At 40.8% G+C, this 19,303-nt stretch overlaps 1 protein-coding gene across 6 annotated transcripts in view; it reads left to right on the forward strand.

Annotated features, from left to right (window-relative positions):
* The window catches only part of UVSSA (UV stimulated scaffold protein A), a 91,232-nt gene that overhangs the window by 2,573 nt on the left and 69,356 nt on the right, over positions 1–19,303 (forward strand). For all 6 annotated transcript variants that reach the window (XM_075930914.2, XM_075930915.2, XM_075930917.2 and 3 more), the window contains 5 exons: positions 117–447; positions 1,956–2,076; positions 3,485–3,916; positions 5,569–5,678; positions 6,602–6,730. In XM_075930914.2, the coding sequence (XP_075787029.2) occupies positions 117–447; positions 1,956–2,076; positions 3,485–3,916; positions 5,569–5,678; positions 6,602–6,730 (1,123 nt within the window). The remainder of the gene's footprint in view (positions 1–116; positions 448–1,955; positions 2,077–3,484; positions 3,917–5,568; positions 5,679–6,601; positions 6,731–19,303) is intronic.

A 19,303-nucleotide genomic window follows, 5' to 3' on the forward strand; every position in this document is an offset into this window, starting at 1 on the left:
TTTGGTTTTTTTTGAGGGCAGGGTGCACTTTTTTGTTAAACAGTATTTTTAATCTAACGACAAAAATTCACTTTCTGGTGGTTGCACTTGTGTTGATGTTTGTTCCTTTTCAAAAGGTCTTCAGACGAACATATTAGCCATGTATATCATCTACTGATGACACAGCTGAATCAAGAACATGCAGAGATACGTTTTTCAGCTTTTCAAATCGTGGACGAGCTCTTCACCCGGTCACATCAGTTTAGAACATTAATTATTTCAAATTTTCAAGAATTCTTGGAGCTCACGATGGAAACAGACTGTGCACAGCCTCTTCCTCCACCAAAAGAAGTAGCACAGAAACTGAAAAAAGCAGCCATTAAATCTGTACAAAAGTGGCATGAGAAATATGGGGAGGCCTACAAAAAACTCTCCCTAGGATATCATTTTTTAAAACAGAATAAGAAGGTATATTTGCCTGTTTGTTTACTTCTCCATGTTGGCTTCTAGCATCTGGCTTAGAAAGATAAGGCAAACTTCTGGAAGATGTTGACTTCTCCACTGTAAGCTATTATAAAAGGTTATATGCTGGAAACAGAGTTGAGCTCTTTTTCTCTCTTTTGACAAATATGTTGAATACAGGTTTTTCTTGCACACTTCTTTGTTGAACTTTAGATACTTAGGATGCAAGGGGAAAAAACCCTGTTCTTTCCATACTGCTTAGAACTTTATTTTTTTTAAATGCAGTAATGCATCTGAAATTTCAGTGTTGTAATTAAGGGTTCTGACCTTGATTGGAAAAGGAATTGTGGGTGAGGGTGGAGTGTTGCAAGGGTATTGTATTGTGGGGAGGTTGCGATACTGCTATCCTTACTTCTGCACTGCTGCTGGTGGTAGTGCCACCTGAGATCTGGGCAGCTGGAGAGTGGTGGCTGCTGGCCAGGGTCTAGCTCTGAAGGCAGAGTCGCTGCCAGTAACAGTGCAAACTAAGGATGGCATGGTATGGTATTGCCACTCCTACTGTGCTGTACTATGCTGTGCTGTACTGCACGGTAGGAGTAAAATAAAAAAATAAGATTTTGAGAACAATCTACCAAATCCAGGAAATTTAATGTAAACCCCAAAATTCAGTGATCTAACTCATTGCATGTTACAGAGGATATGTTTGGTTCCTTGACTGATCATTTTGCTTGCTTGCAAAATTCTTGGGGAAAATATTAAGTGTGCGCAAGTAGTAGTTTTGGCTTTTACTCTGAAATTCTTGAGTGATACACTTAAACCTCTGTATTCAGGTGTCCCTAATCTGGGAACACCTGTGGTACGGATGAGGAAGTGACTCTGTGTGCTGCTGCTGCACCCCCTACCCCTGAGCTGAGGTGACATGCTTCTCCTGCAGCTATGGGAATGATGGGGTGTGCAGAGCGACGTATGTCCCCAGGAGCAGGGTGCCAGGTAAGTGCCCTGCCCCTGTACTCCTCATGTCTGGATCCTGCAGCACCCTCCTTGGCCTGGCAAAATCTTTCATTTGGCATACCCTATTTCCCAGGGTTTCCTGAATAAAACAGGTTCAAGTTTATAGGTCAACCTAGCAACCTACTCTTGTATATTATTTATCTAGTCCATATGTGGATTTCTCCCCCCTCCCCATTATTGTAAGTGAGAGTCTCCCAAAATTATAAAGTGTACATCAAAATAGATTACTCTCTTTGGCCTCAGACAGGAGAGAGAATGTTTAGGGTTCTGCTTCCTATGATTTCATTTTCCCTTCCTAATGCCATTGATTCTCAACAATCATTAATAAATAAAAAGTTACCATAGTTATTATTTCTGGGAGAAGGGGCAGTAAAAGGAAGTACTATGGAGATTCTTGGTGATCTCTGGCATTAGAGGATATTTCATCAAAGATAAGAGTCTTGGGAATTTTTCTATATTTCTTATGATGAAGAAAATCATTACATTCATTTCCTCCTCCTCAGGTGGATTTTCAAGATGTAAATGCCAGAACTCTGTCTGAAAGAAGAAGAGAGGAGGAGAAGCAGAAACGATTAGATAACATTTACAAAGAGAAAGCCAAAAGAGCTGAAAAAGAAATGGAAGGTGAGATATTTTGAAAACTTTAAAGTATATTAAGGAATTGTGCTATATGAAATACAGCCTGCTAGAAAGCAGCTGTCCAAGTGGTAAGGAGCTGTAGAGGCAGATGAGGACAGTAGTGCATATGTAGGCATAATAAAGGTTAAAAAGAGCAAGTGGTATAGTATCAAGTGCTCAGATAAAGTGCAGGTTTTACAAAGGCAGTTAATTAAGTGTCTTTGCCCAGATTCAATGAAGTATGTAGGCATATGTGTAAATTTAAGACCTGTTGAAGTCAATGGCTGTATTCTTGTTTACAGTTAGACATGATTTAAGTATGAAAAAACTTAAAAAACAATGAATAGTCTTGCAACACCTCAGAGACTAACAAAAAATGTAGATGGTATCATGAGCTTTCATGAATTATGCTGACGAAAGCTCATGTTAACATCTACATTTTTTTTGTTAGTCGCTACATTGTTGCAAGACTTCGTTATTTTTGTTTTGTTAGTCTGTAACTGGAAAAACAAACAAACATGACTATCCTCTGAAGTGATTTAAGTATGCTGATGAATCAGGACATTAAACAGGCATTTGATACAGAGTATCCATGTTCCAAAAGACTTGCTAAATACAACTGTAGAAATCCTGTACATGGTGTAGGAGGTCCAGTAAAAATTCCTTGAATATCTGTGCATATTGGAGGGCTATTTTTTTTATAAAACCTTTATTTAAAAAACTAATTTCTACAAATCTGAGGAACAAGGGGTGAGAATATATGTATGGTGTGGAGCCTCTACTCCTACAGTTCTTAAGTGTTAGCGTCACTTACAAATGTTAGCCACACAATTATTTGTAGTGAACAGTGTGCTGTGAACATTAATGCATGGGTGTGGAATTCAAAATAGATTCTTAGTTTCCTAAAGTCATTTTTAGCTCAAATGTGTCTGCATTGTTATTTATAGATGCATCAGTAACCAGCCATAACAGCATAACTTTCAGGACTGTAGGATTCTTATCCAGTGACATTGCTGAGAATAACCTTGCCAATCCATCTGCTATTCTTGATATTTTATGGAACAATTAAAAGGCCATTTTTGATAGGTGCTCTGAGATTTTCAGATTGGGGATGGGGAAGGGGATAGAAAAGAGAGTTGTTTTTATTTTATGCCTCTTGAGACCAGAGAGTAATATCAATTTGATATGGGAGGTATTTGGAAGGGAGGAAGGCAGACTTGAAGACCTGTATGCATAAAAATATATTATTGATTTACAGATTAAATGAATTGTCCCTTGGGCAGCTGTACTTACATTGCACACATAGAACTGCCTCCTCATAGTGGAGCATAGGAAAGAGAGTTTGTTTTACTTCAGAGCTGTAGATGTTTTGTATCACATCTAGCAATATTCTAAAGTAATTGTTTTCTGACAGAAATGTCCCAGGAAATCCAAAACATTCTGACTGAGATGGAGAATTGTTTCCAGCTTCTGATGCCAGATCCATTTGACTTCACTGTGAATGATGCAGCATTAGAATCTGTCACAGAGAGGACAGCTACTGGGGACAAACCTACCTCTTCCTTGTCCATGGCAGATCACCAGCCATTTTTGCTTGTACACATGGATGATGAACAGCCTTGTTGCAGCAAGGACCTTCCTACTGTTTCCCCATGTCTAATAGTTGATGGAAACAGGGACCAGAATGAAGAGTTGAGACTGTTTGAGCAAAAGGAAATAGACAGAAGGGAATGTTCGGAAGCTGAAATAACTGCTGCTGCCACTTACGATGAAGACTATGAAACCTTTGTTAGGAGCCATGGGCTTGGTTCTCATAAATATACTCTCAACCTTGAAATCTCCACAGGTACCTAGTACTGTACCACACAAGCAGCTTGAGAATGTTTGGAGACATTAATTGAAAACTTTAATATTTTATATTTCGGCCTCCTTTAGAAATTCCCTGCTACTTTTAGCAACTCAGTGACCATCTTTTTAATGCAGACTGCATCAGTAACATCTGTATAGGGTTTCCAATCAAGCATTTTAGTTAAGATTAATATATGGCATTGTAAATATACTGCGGCACCTAGAATAAGACAGGTTTCCTGTCCTGAATTGCTTTCATTCTATTTGCAGTATGTATATAACTGTATTGGGAGGGAGGAAAGTGGTGTTTCAGTGCTTTCAGTTTAAAATGAGTGACCTCAGTTATGATCCTATAATAATATGCTTGAGTTATAGTGGGGAAACATTTTTAATAAGGCAGTTAAACTCTCAACAATTCGTAAAGACTTTATAAAAATAGTGAATAGAGTCCTGGTAGCAAGGATTTTAAAATGATTAAGATTTCAAGAGGTTGACTTACATGTAAAAATATCATGTGCATTTAATGTTTGATTTTTAAAAAGTCTGTGCATACAGTTAACTGCAGTTTTACATGTAAATGGACAGTAGGATATAAAATTAGCCATTTCTGTTGGACCTCCCTGGCCCGGCACCTCAGGGGTCCCGGATGAAGGAATTTTCTAGACCAGGCAAGGTCCACCGGCCCACTCAGCCTGTTGCCCATCCCTACCGCTGGCTCCTTCAGCCCCACTCCTGGACGGGGGACATGGCTGCTGCGGCACCAGTCATGATTCTGGGCAGCATGTAGCCCCCTCTGGACTGCACTGGTCCCAGGCAGGTTGCCACATTAGCGGCAACACCAGCCCCGCTGCTGGCTGGCACGCAACCCCAATGGGGTTGCTGGGTTGCCACGGCTCTGGTTCTATTGCCATGGACCCAGATGGGCTTCCCCTTCAGGGCTTCCGTGGCTCAGCCTTACTGACAGCTAGGCTGCCATGGCTCTGCTCCCATTGCTGGCACAGCACCAACTCCACGCAGGCTACCCCACTCCTAGCTGGGTTGTCATGCTTCTTCTGCCCTGCTACTAAGGCCCTGCTATTGCTACCGGGCTGCTGAGGCCCCCTGCTACCACCAGCCTCACCGCGCATGGCGATCTCTTATTTAGAAACATCCTACCATGGTCCTACTGTATGTTGCCAGATGAGAGAGTCCCAGTTTTGGGAGGTGTAACCTGTATCTCTGGGAATTGTGAAAGCTTATTGGGCAGTTACGTTTTAGGCTCCTAGAGTTGTTGTTTGGGGCAGGGACAACTTTTCATTATTGTTCTAGGTACAGAACATGCATAGGGTCCAGATCCCTGACTGGAACCTATAGTCATCTACTGCATTACAATTCTTCTTGATTCATATGATGGTGCCTAAGCAATGTTGGCTTAGCAGGCCTTTTCAGGCTTATGTGGCACAATTAAAGCATTTCCCCTTCTTTCTCTTTGGTCTGTGGATTGAGTACTTTTAGCATTAACAGTGAACATAGTAATATTGTGACTCATCTCTGAAGAGATCAACTAAGTTAGAAAGCTTTATGTTCTGCCACTTCCACTTATTTATTGTAGGTTTGTAGTGAAGATGCTAAAGATTTCATTCTTGTGTCTTTTTCCTCCATTTCCAACAGATGTGAAGGTATGTGAGAATGAAGACAATACTGCCATAATAAACAATATCATAGATGCCCACAAACTCATCAGTAATAAATTCTTGCCATCTGTGAAATCTTGGATTCAGGTGAGATGACTTCTTTAAAAGTTTAAAAAAAAAAAGCTGGTTTCTCTTTTTTTTTTTTTTTTTTTTTTTGCTTGCTTTCAACTTACCTTTTATAAAATGCTTATGCTCATTATGAAACAATGTAATTTGGGGACCACAGAAAGACCATCATGCCAAAAGTTATAAAAGCCTAAAGATGGTATGGCTATGCCAAACTCAGCATTGGGGTGCAAACTAAAAGGCTTATCTGGACTTGTGTGTTGAATCTTTTGTCTGTATCCAGCTGGTAAAAACAATAAGTAATAGAAGTGTGTGTGAGGGGAGGGGTGAGGGTAAGGTTTGAAAAAAATGAAAAGCAAATTAAACCGAGAAAATAATTGGTAAAGGTATGAGAGGTGGTAGTAATTGGCTAAATATAAATCTGAAGAACTGCCTGTCATTGTTACATAATTATATTTGAGTGCATTCAACATTGCATAAGCCACCTAGCACAGTGTACTGAGCATTTCATTTTTGGAGATGTCATTTTAAATATGGCCTATATGGTAGGTTTAAAACTAAAATAAAGATGTCTTTATGAGCTATGTTGGCATTAGACAATCACTTCTTCATTCAGCACAATTGGTAGTGTATGCTCAAGTGTTCTTTGCATGGAATAGCAATGTTTTTTTGGTGAGGTGTATTCAGAGGCACTCTTATACTGCTTCTGCCTACTCTGATTCTAGATGTTGCTAGTGGAGCTCACTCCCACAGTTTAAAAATACATTTTTTTTTGAAAAGTGCAGGTAAAAGGAGAGAATTGGGAAACCAGTGATTGCTTAACATAGTAGCAAACTGCTTTATTGCATGGCATGTTGTGAATGGAAGAAAACAAAGATTTTTTTTTTCTTTCTTGGGGATGTGTGTAGCGGAAATAATAAGAATCTATATCTCTTGCTTTGCAGTTGTTCACCCGAGCAGGAATAAATGATGACTGTCTAAGATGTGCCATTGATTTTAAGAATAAATTAGAGACTGCTATGGCAAAATATAAAGAAATGAACCTAGAATATAAAGAGAGGAAAAGAAAAGTGGTGAGTGTTTTTAAATGAAACATTTTTCTAATAGACTGTTAAACACTTGACTTGCACAAGAAAAATATAATGCTGCCAAAACATTTCTTCATAGACTTGAATTCTTGCAAAGGGCATACGCATTGCTTAACTTTTTATGTATTTGGGTAACCCATTTGACTTCAGTATGGCTTCCTAAATAAATCATACGTATAAATGTTTGCAGAGTCAAGGCCTTCATTATTAGATTGTGTGTGTGTGTGGGTGGGGGGGGGGGGTCTGTGGCAGGAAGGGAACCTGCCTGAGGGTCTTGGTAGGGCCAACCATGGACTGGATCCAAAGGCTTGATGAGCCACATCCAGCCCACAGGACATATCTTGCCTGCCCCTGCTATAGTCTGATGGTTAGAGCACAAGCCTAGAGTGGGGGGCGGGGAGAGAAGCAGGGCATGGGTACAGGCGCAGGTATCTGCTTCAGAATTGGGGATTCAAACATGAATTTTCCACACCCCAGGTGAGTGTCCTGACCACTAAGCTATGAAGCATAGGGGTGCAGGACAGCAGAAGCAGCACATTCTGCTCCAGTTTATATATCTAACATTTCATTTTGACCCTTTTTAATTTTCATAAAAGTGAAGGAAATAAAAAAACAAAACAAAACATATTTTTCAATTTCTGAAAAATTACTGTTTTGGTTGCACCCAAACAGATTTTTTTTCAGACCTTTTGGAACTGATAAAGAGCTAAAAAATTAGTCATTTGCAGAGCTTTACCTTCTGTATATCCCTCCAGCTAGAGCAGGGTCTAGGAAGCAGTTTGTGTCCAGGAGGGAGTTCTGGCATACAGCAGGTGGTTGGGATGTGGAAGGGGGTACAAGGTGTTGGCTCTAGCCGTGGGCAGGAGGCACTTACCATAGGTGGTGCCCAGCTGGTGGCAACAGTGGGGCACTTGGGCAGGTAAGCTTCCTCCATGATATTGTAACCTGCACATTTAGTGTGGTTCACTGTCCCACCGCGAGAGAGAAGAACAGAGGAACTCTATAGCCTAATCGGAGAGCTAACTGGCTTTATAGCTCAAGCTGTAGAAACTCTGACATGGAGCTCTAGAGGTCCCAGGTTCAAATCTGCCCAGTGATGGTTATGCTATAGTGACCACACACACAGCTCAAAGTTGCTGATGGTAAGTGTGTCTGTCTCTGTGTGCCTCATGGGGAGGGGGACAGTAGGTTTCTGCACATTGCTTCCCATCTCCAGCACCATTCTTACAGAATGGGAGATGTAGAGGCAGTGCTTGCAGGTGCCTGCACCATGGGACATTTTCTTCTGGCTCCATCCTAGAGGTCATTGCTGTCTGGAGGAAAAAAAATTTGGCAGGCTGAATCTGGCCCACGAGATGCGTTTTGCCCACCCCTGAGGTAGAGCAGTGGGAGGAGAAGAAAGAGAGCTACCAGTGTTCCCTGTATCCTTTGACTGTCCAGAACCAGACGCCTGCCCCCATTGCTGTTGTCTTTATGAATATTATTGCATGACCTCACCCTGGCTATCCATATTTAAACCCCTGGAACCCTTTCACATTGGCATATATTAAATAGCTATTCCCACATTTTTTCCTTCTGTAAGAACTTCTGTCGTTTAAATTGGAGGAGGAGCAGGTTGACCATATTGGTCCAAGATAACCAAACAACAAGGATTACTGTTGTGCTTTGTAGTTAGTGAAAGTCCTTGTGCTTACATTAGGAGTGGTGATGGAGTGCAGGAGTGGGCTCAGAGAAGAGGGTTGGATTGTGGGAAGTGGTTTGGGCTCAAGAGTGTGGGTTAAGGGCTTGGGAGGGAATTAGCTTGTGGGAGGGGGCTCAAGCTGAGGAAAGGATTGGGGTACAGGAGGGGTATAGGATACTTACCTTCAGGCAGCTCTTGGTCGGTGGTACAGCGGGGCTAATGCAAGTGCCCAGCCCTGCATGCTCCTGGAACCGACCAACACATCCCTGCACCCCTGGGGAAGGGGGCAGGCAGTTCTGCATTCTGCCTTCGCCTGCAGGTGCTGCCCCCGTAGCTCCCATTGGCCATAGTTCCTGGATGGTGAGGACAGCATTTGGAACTTCCCTGATTGCCACAAGCTAGCGCTCACAGCTCCCATGTGGGGGTGGGGAACTAAAGCTCAAGGCTTCCAACCCATGATGTAGACTTACTGTGTTTCTAAAGGTTTCCCACCTGTGGCTTACATGATAGTTTAAATTCAGATCTTCAATGATTATTCTCAGTTTTAGATGTTTACATCCCTTAAGAAAGGTGTTATATTTTGAGAGTATATAAGAAAGTTTAAATTCACTCTGTCTGTGAATCTAAACTATGATTGAAGTGGAGAAGAGACTAAGAGGAAAGCAATTGCATGACTGATCATGTTAAATTGTTTTCTTTTTGTTAAAACTGTTTGGAATAATCTCAGTGCCCAGCAGAGGGAGTACATACTACATGCTGGCTGTTTTCTTTTGCACTTCCTTTAGCCAGAGATCAGATCATGGTCTTTGCATGTACATATTTTCATGTGAATTTATTACGGCAGTACCATGTCAGAGCTACTGTAATAAGCTAGTTTTCAGCTTTATATAGGTGAATTATTATAGTGGCACAGTTCTAGTTATTAGCTGAGGTTGGTATTTATAATAGAAACACCTATTTTTGGAGGCTAAATGCTATTTTATGAATAAATTGCACATAGCTGAAACCGCTCAAATATTTCTAAGAAGGAAAAAAAAGTTTTTATTTTTATCAAGTAGTTATGCATGTCTTTTGTTCCATTATTTAATTGAGATGTTCAGACTTTTACAGATGTTTATCCTTGAATTGTTTTGCAATTTTAAAAGGTATAAGAGAAAAAATATATATACTTAATCTTAAAAATCGTGTACAATACAGGCCTATATGAAGGTGGGTACAAAGGGTTCAAACGCACCCTCCCTGTGGTCCCCCAAGTAAGCATGCTCCAGCCAGCCTGGGGAAAGCAGAAGCAGCGCGCTATTGGAGCCTCCCTCCCGCATGCTCTGGCCAGCCAAGGGAAGGCAGGAGCTGATTCCAACCGCATTCCACCCCCTACAAGAGCGAGGGGTGCGTTCACACTCTTGCAGTACACATTTACAAAAAAAGCACCCCCCCACACACAGAAATTTTTGCATAGGGACTGCAATATGATGCACATTTACAGCATTTCCTTAGAAACTATTGATTTAATAACATCTTGTTGTGAGCAAGACACGAGAAGTCATTCTTCCGTTCTACTCTGCGCTGGTTAGGCCTCAATTGGAGTGTTATGTTCAGTTCTGGGCACCGCATTTCAAGAAAGATGTGGAGAAATTGGAGAGGGTCCAGAGAAGAGCAACGAGAATGATTAAAGGTCTAGAGAACATGACCTATGAGGGAAGGCTGAAGGAATTAGGTTTGTTTAGTTCAGAAAAGAGAAGATTGAGGGGGGACATGATAGCTGTTTTCAGGTATCTAAAAGGGAGTCATGAGGAGGAGGGAGAAAACTTGTTCATCTTGGCCTCTGAGGATAGAACAAGTAGCAATGGGCTTAAACTGCAGCAAGGGAGGTTTAGGTTGGACATTAGGAAAAAGTTCCTAACTGTCAGGGTAGTCAAACACTGGAATAAATTGCCCAGAGAGGTTGTGGAATCTCCATCTCTGGAGATATTTAAGAGTAGGTTAGATAAATGTCTATCAGGGATGGTCTAGACAGTATTTGGTCCTGCCATGAGGGCAGGGGACTGGACTCGATGACCTCTCGAGGTCCCTTCCAGTCCTAGTATTCTATGATCTCAGTTGGATATCATAACATGTTAGTGCGACTTCTTAATCTTTTTCATTTGTATTTCTAATAACCAGTTAGTTATATGTAAAAAGGTAGGAAATGTACATATGTAAAACTAGACTAAAATGAGTGTCTGGAACAAGAGAGAGTAACTTCAAGTTTCCTAGATCTCCATTATGTTTGCTAAGCAGATAAAAACATTTTGTTTTTGTGTGTAGGGTTTGTTAGGTTAGAGCTTAATTTAAAACTGTGTTTTGGCTTGTCTTAAAACATCTTCTTAAAAGGGAATAAATCAACAATTCTCAAAGGGAAAGGGGACTATTGATGTTAGAACAAATCACTTAAAATAACATAAGACCAAGTCTTTTAGAAAGCACTAAGATTGATAGACTGGCCATGTTCTAATGCAGAAAAATAATATAAATTTGAATGATAGAGAGTTTGGTGAAACCCTGCAGTTTGCAAATTTTTGGGATGATTTGAGTTTGCTACAATTAAATTGGATGGGTGGAATTATGCCATGCATCTTGCTTATTAAAGCAGAACACTCTCTTACCTCCCATGAGGTTGTATATTCAGCAATACAAGAACATGCATTATTTCGTTTTGTTAAAAGTTTCACATATAAGCTGTGTACATGCTTTTAATTGTTTCATTAAGACACTGTTCCGCAAATAATCTTACTTTTGAATAAAATTCTAACTTCATTAATTTCTACTACTGTTTGTGAGAGATTACATCATTGTAGATTTCACTATAATTGTAATTTGCAATGTAGATGAGAGAGAATCATCCATGAACAGCTCACTGTAGAGCGCTTATTGCAGACAGGATTGAGACCCAGGGTCAGCTGCTGAAGACCAGTTGGAAGGAGCTGTAGAACCCAGGTTAGAGTGGCACTGGGACTTTGAGGCAAAGCCCTGAGGTAAGGGCAAGGACAGTGTGGGGCCATAGGGAACTGGCCCAGAGAGTTAGAAGACCAGCAGAACTTGAATGAATAGGACAAAGCAGACATCCACTATTTGTAGGTCCCTGGGCCAGGACCCAGAGTTGTGGGCAGGCCTGGGTCCCTCCATCTCCCCGTTAGCTACTGGGGAGGGTGGGGGGAGAGAATCTCATCTGAAGGCAACTCAGAAGAGGGAGCTCTGGGACACCACTGCATCTAGAAATAGCTGAAATGTCCGGGCACGTACAAGAAGGTGAACCCATTACACAGGGATTCCACAGTCTTCCCGGATAACTTATGCTGGTACTTATTGTCCTTACAGTTGGAATTTTTTTTCTAATGTCTAACCTAAATCTCCCTTGCTACAGTTTGAATTTATTAGTGATTGTCTTACCTGCATTTAATCTGTAAACTAACTAATCGCCATCCTTTTCATAACCACTGTTAACATATTTGAAGACTACCCACCCGCTCTTGTTTTCTTCATGCCTAGTTCTTCTTTGAGTGATTGCACATATTTATTCCACTGTTGTAGTGTGTTTGTTCCAATGCATAGTTGTAAAATGGTGCTGCTAAGGAGACAAACTTTGAGTGTCCTCTGGTGCCTCACGCACAGCACATAGGTATAATGTGTGCAATTGCCCTCAGTTCCCTTCGGTTCCTTCTGTGACAGTTGTTGGTGCTTCTGCAAGCCTCTAATCAGGTGTGTAAATAGGCCCTCTTGTTGTTTAGTTTAATAGTATAGCATTATAAAAAGTGTGTGCAGCTGGCATCCAGCTTGGGAACTGGCCTTGGTGCTGGAGCTCTGGATTTCTGCCATTCTGGTGGTAGGTCAGTGCCTAATAGCAGCCCTCACCCCAGCTGCCTTAAATGCTTGGGGGATGCTTGAATGAGTGATCAATGTAGTATTAGTAAAGGCTTTAAGTCCTGCTCAAACAAACAAAACTCAGAGCAGCCAGATTGAAATACAGCACTATTTCCAGGAGCAGATATCCTGCATCTGAACCATCTATGTTAGTTCAGGTACCAAGCAACTCCAGTTTTACCAGTATGGAGAAGTAGATCAGGTATCACAGGTACTAAAGAGACACAGTTAATCTGATTCTGTATCAAGAGTATCAAATGAAGCAAACAGGTTCCATTCATATAAGGATTAAGATGGATGCTCAAAAAGGGGGCACTCTCCAGAGCATAACTCTGACAAGAGGCGTTCATTGGATCCACTATGGCTTGTTGAGACAGCTACTGAAGAATGATCAGGATCACCTTAGAGCCCAGTACTTCAAAATGCTTTCCTGGTACTGAATACTCTGAAACTTTTAGACTGCAAAAGAATTGTTGAATGTCAGTATCACCATCACTGTCAGGTCAGGAGTCCCAAGATATCAATGTTAGCAGTTTCATCTCTGCAGCAGGCAAATCAGCTGATTTGGCCATCATAATACCATTGACATTATTACTGTCTAGGTCAATGCTGCAGATGATCTCTAAAGTTCCCCTTCCTTCAGAGTCTGACCTTTCCTTCCTGATGCTAACTGGTATGGCCCACCATGGTTGCAAGAAGAGGATTCTTCATCAAATTCTGAAGTGGGATTCTGTGTCTCAGCCAAACTGGTTGCACCATCGGAAATATATTGCCTGGTTTTAGTTTCAGTATCAACAGAGAGCTTAGTGAAAGGACTCTTGAGCCATGCGCAGTTGTGGACTAGGACTCTAACAGTGGCCCATTTGGAATATATGGGCTCCCAGCTCCGAATTGAGCATCCCCATGTTGACTTCAGCTAGCTTAGTCTACTGTTGTCCGGAGTATTGACACTGCAAACACCCTAGCACTGGTACTGAGCCCAGCACTGAAGATTCAGAACCCCTCTCATGATCATTTACAAGAGGAAAGCGAATTGGACTAGTTCACCAGATTGTTGGCATCCTCTCCCTCCTCATCTGAGGTAACAGTTGCAGTATCTCTTTCTCTGCATTCTGATGATGATAAAATGCATCAGGTGTGATTGGGGAGGATGGATATGGCCCTGTAAATCCACTTGGAGAAAAGAAATCACAACCTGGTGAACATCATATGATCTGAGGAAGTGGGTCTGGCCCATGAAAGCTCATCACCTATTAAACCATCTTGTTAGTCTTTAAAGTGCTACATAGTTTTTCCTTTTGTTTTTTAGCAAGATCAGACCAACATGGCTACCTCTCTATTACTGGTGAACATCTTGACATCTGTGTCCTAACTAGAATTCCAGTGCCTACTAATGATGCTATTTTGTCACCTACCAAGATGGTTTGGCAGACCCCACCCGTTTCCCTATCACCAACTCAAAGAGAGTGGAGATGCTATACTGTGATCCCTCTAAGAGTTCAAGCAGTGCTATAATCATCTCCCTTGGGATTCCCTGGTAGTGTTGGCAGCCAGTGAGAGAGGGTCACCATGCATCAATCCCAACGCACAAGATCAAGAAGCTGGACTTGGGAGGAAGCTTTGTTCCACATGTAGGTTACAGCTTCAAATTACAAAACAACAAACTTTTCTGGCACACTATGATTTCACCCCAAGGGATACAGTTTCAAGGTTCAAAGACAAGCTACCAGATGACATGAAACAAAAATTCTTTTTCTGGTCTTCTGGCTATAAGATTAAGGATTTGGAAAGAACTTTTCCCACAGGTACCCTATTACAACCTGGAACCTGAATCTAGTCTTAAAGCTGGTGGGACCCCTGTCATGGAGCCTCTAGCAATACGCTGTTGTACTTATCAACAAAGGCTACATTTTTATTAGCCATTACAACCGCCAGGAAAATTAGGAGGTTGAAGGCTCTAGTATCAGATCCTACTTACATGGATTCTGTTTGGCAATGTCTATGGTTTATATGTGGTAAAGTTTGTCCTCATACAAGTTGTCTTAGGAAGGAACACGTTTCGTGTTAAGAGCAATTTTCTTATCAACCTTCATCTCAGAGCCTCATGGTGATAAAAGGAGAGATTGAATGTTCTGGATGTTAGAAGAACTGTAGCATTTTATCTGGAATGAACTAAACGTTCAGATCTCCATCTCCATTGTTTATTATATTTACAGACAGAATGAGGGGCAAAGCTGTTTCAATGTAAAAGAATAAGTTATCATGTTCAGTTATATTGGCCTGTGTTGGAGGCTGGCTAACCTGACTCTCTGGATAGAGTGCTGCATAATTAAACCAGGTTCCAAGTGACCTCTGCAGTTTTTCTATTTAACATTCCTATATTGAACATTGGAAATCTGTAACCTGGTCATAAGTTTGCCACAAGCTGTCTAGAAATGATGGATGAATAGTCCTCTTCTTGGGACTGCTTATGAGTCAGTGAAATAGAGGTATAATCACTGGAAGAAGAAGAGGTTACTAACTTTACTGTAACTATTCTTTGAGATGTGTTGTACCTATTCTCCTTTCCCTCTCCATTGGAGTCTTTTGGTAGGATGGAACTGAGTGGGCTGAAAACAGCTCCACCCTTTATGCCTGGGTTCTCTGTACAAGGCAACAGAGGGCATTTATGACACTTTGCCATGTATCACGAAGGAGAAAATCTCTCTGAGAACTGCATTGAAGCATGCACGCTCCTACAGTGAAACAGACATGTGCAACGCATCTTCAACAACAACAGTTATGGAAAAGTTAGTTACAGTTTCTTTTCCTAACCTTTCCTCATACTTCAGGTTTCTAAAACTTTATATTATTTTTATATCTGTTGTCTGGGCTATTGGCTATTTATCCACATCTTTCTTAGACTGGACATTGGACCCTGGCCTCTCCAGTGCTGAACAGCATGGGGCAGTTACCACTTACATATAGCATTCTTGTTTATTCATATAAGAACAATAGCCTTTTTTAAAAACTGAATCATATTGTTGTCTTCTGTTCTACATATATTTGGCTAATAACTTCAATGTCCTTTTCTGTAGTATTACTGTCTCGCCAGTTATTCCCTGTTTGTAGTTGTTCATTTAAACTTGTCCTTATTGAATTTCATCTTGTTGATTTCAGATTTTCCAATTTAGAAAGGTTATTTTGAATTCTAAACCTGTCATCAAAAGTACTTGTAATCCCTCTCAGGTTGGTGTCCTCCACAAATTTTACATGCATGTACTTCCCTCCATTATCCAAATTGGTAATGAAATTCTGAATAGCACTGAACCCAGAGCTGACCCCCTGTGGGGCCCCACTAGATATATTCTCCCAGTCTGACCGTGAAGTACTGGTAAATACTTTGAGCATGACCTTTCAACCAGTTGTAGACCCATCTTATATATTTTCATAAAAGCTAAATTTCCTTAGATTGCTGGATGTCGTACTACATACCTAAATCAAAATGTAGCACTTCTACCACTTCTCCCCCAGACACTAAGCTACTAATCCTGTCCCAAAAAAAAAAAGGAAATTAGGTTGATTTGTTTTGATAAGTCTATGCTAGCTATTCTTTAATAATCCCATTATCCTCTTGGTTTTTATAAATTGATTGTTTAATAACTTGTTCCAGTATCTTTCCATGTATTGAAGTTAGACTGATTCGTCTATAATTTCCTGGGTTAAGAATATAAGAATGGCCGTACTGGGTCAGACCAAAGGTCCATCTAGCCCAGTATCCTGTCTGCCGACAGTGGCCAGCACCAGGTCCCCAGAGAAGGTGAACCGAAGACAATGATCAAGCAATTTGTCTCCTGCCATCCCTCTCCAGCCTCTGACAAACGGAGGCCAGGGACACCAATTCTATCCCCTGGCTAATAGCCTTTTATGGACCTAACCTCCAGGAAATTATCTAGCTTCTCTTTAAACTCTGTCATAGTCCTAGCCTTCACAGCCTCCTCCTCAAGGAGTTCCACAGGTTGACTACACGCTGTATGAAGAAGAACTTTGTTCCCCTTTTAAACAAAGGTATAGTAAAACCATAGAGTTACAAATACCTCAAGAATGGAAGTTGTATGTAACCGAACAAGATGTAATGGTGGGTGTTTCAAAAGTTTATAACTAAACATTGATATAATACAGATTTGAACCTTTACTGTGCAGAAGAAAAATGTGGCTTAACCATCTTAATTTAAATGAAACAAGCATAGAGACCATTTCCTTCATTTTTTTTTATAAACTTTTCTATTTGTAGTAGTTTCCATTTAACATTGGATTGTACTGTATTTTATTTCTCTGATGTTGCCTAATTACATACTTCTGATTCCAAATGAGGTGTGTGGTTGGCTCCTCACGGCGTAACTCTGAGGTTCTACTTGCCTTCCTCTAGTCCTCTGGGATCTCATCCATTCTCAGAGTTCATGAAGATAATTACTCAGGGTTCCAAGATTGCTTCAGTTAGTTCCTTAAGTACCTTAGGATGAATTTCATCAGGCCCTGACAATTTGACTGTATCTGACTAATCTAAATATTCTGTAACCTGTTATTTCTCCTATTCTGACCCGTTTTCCTTCACCAGTGTTGTTTACTATTCATTGTATTAAGCATCTGGTCATAATTAAAATAAGCATTAATCCTTCTTAATATCTTTTGTTAGCTCTTTTCCTCTGCTGTGTAGTAGACCAAGATTTTCATTTATCTTTCTCTTGATCTTGATATATTTATAGAACTACTTCTTATTGCTTTTTATTCCCTTGTCAGATGTATGCATCTCATTTTGTGCCTTAGCCTTTCTGATTTTATACCAGCATCCTTGTGTAACTCATACCTACTGGGTGGGGTATACTGTCCCATGTAGTGGCACTTAGACCACTTATGAAGAGAAAGAATGAGTGTGTTCTAGGCCTTAGCTGAGAGCCAGCTGGCTTTTACCTCAAGCTGTAGAGGCTCATGCACTAAGCTCCAGAGATTCTAGGTTCAGTTTTTCCTGTTGGTACTACACTTGGGCTATAGCTACACTAAAAACTTTTTGCAGAAAAGGCAGTGTAAATTAAGCGCTTATTAACATTTTCTCATGCTTCATTTCTCATTCTTCCGATTCGTTTTGCACACGAGGCGTTTGCTCAAAAACAAGCAATGTAGACGTGTCCCTTTTGCTCAAACCCCCCTTTTTGCACAAGATCCTAATACCTGAAAAATAGAGACATAAGGATCTTGTGCAAAAAGGGTTTTTTTGCACAAAGCGGAAACAGCTACACTGCTTCTTGCGCAAAAAGCAGTGACCGAAAATGTGCTAATGACATCGCAACTCATGCTAATGAGTCCGTCATTAGCATATTCTGCTACAAAAACCTTGTAGTGTAGACAAATCCTTGAACTATTCTTTTGTTCTCATCCTTAGCAATTTGTCCTTTTTTGTTTTTTGTTTTTAGTTTCAAGTAATTAAAGCACTTCTGATGGAGCCGTATTGGCCTCTAACTATTCTTCTTATCTATCTTCCATGTCAGAATAGTTGTTTGTTTCTTCAGTACTGTCTCTTTGAGAAATGCCAGTTCTTCTGAACTTCTTTCTCTCCCCCACCCTTGGATTTTCTTCCAATGGAACCCTACCCTACCTGTTCTTTGATTTTTTTTATCTGTTTTTCTTTTTAAGTTTGTTGCCCATAACACCATGTGTAATGGATAGGAGGAGTGCTGGCCAGCATCTGGTGACTAAGGGGTTAAAGTTAGGTAGCTAGCAAGGAGGTTGGCAGGAAGCCAGAAGAACCAATAGGAATAAACTGATGATATTTGAATTGTATAAGGTACAATTCTATGTGTGGGAAAGTTAAACTAGGAGTTGAGAGACACAGAATGATTTAAACCCAGAAATGACTGCCATGCCTCCAAGGAATTCAGAGCATGAAAGTGGACTGAACCAAGAAGGGATCATGAGTAAATAAAAGGAAAAAACTGAATCTAGTCACGATCAGGGTATTTTCTTTATTTTGTGGTTGTGTTTGAACTGCTCTGTGTGAATCTATCTTCCCCTCACCGATTCACCATCTAAGAATTGTTCTCAGAGACTTTCTCTGTTTTAGTTTGTTTTCCTTAGTTGCTCTATAACAATGAATAATCAATTATGCTTTATCAAGTTGATATTTTGTAATAAAAATCACTTTTTTAAGACGATGATTCGATACTTATGTCTTGGAAGGTAAAAGCAGTTCTGTCTGTGTCTGTCTGCATTCCTCAGACTAGAGGTCAGCTACCAGAGACTGCATTTTGGTTTTCTTTTCTCTTTTGTTTTTCAAGCTCTTTCGTGGTAAAGGAGCTTGGGATATGCCTGAGGGAGAATTCAAGTGTCTGCCCCCTGTTTTTAGGGATAAAATTACTTGATGATGGTAGCTACCCCCCAAAAGTCAGTGCATTTGTGACTCTGGGAAGTTTTTATAAGCAGAGCCTGTTAGAGGCAAGGTATATATTTTTAAGATTCCTTGCAGCCTCCCACCTTCTGCAGTTGGAGTGTCAGAGTGGGGATCAGCCCTGACATGGTGGCAGAGAAGTGGGATCATTTTAAACCTGGAACACAGACTTCAGGATTTTAAAAGGACACTTTTCCTCCCCCCCCCCCCCCCCCCCCCCCCCCCTCTTTTTTGCTGTTTGGAAGTTTTGGGATTTTTGTCTCTCTTCTGCTGCCTGATTTAACACAGAAGGTTAAATCTGCACAGAAAGAGAGTCCAAACCAAGCAGTGTTTTTTGTTTTGTTTTTTTGTTTTGTTTCTCGCTTTCAGGACAACCAGATAGCTAGGCTAAAGTAGGGCAGGGAAGCAGCCCAGTTGCATGTATTTGTGGTCAGGCAGAGTAGCCCTAGAGCAACCAACCCTTCTGAAGCAACACCTCAAGGTGAAAACCACCTCATATCAGGGTAAGATGTCCACCTCCAGGGAAAACCTATACCATGAGGCGGAGGAACAGAAGAAT

The sequence above is a fragment of the Pelodiscus sinensis genome, chromosome 4, assembly GCF_052426305.1.
Source record: "Pelodiscus sinensis isolate ZL-2025 chromosome 4, ASM5242630v1, whole genome shotgun sequence".
Classification (NCBI taxonomy): Eukaryota; Metazoa; Chordata; order Testudines; family Trionychidae; genus Pelodiscus; species Pelodiscus sinensis.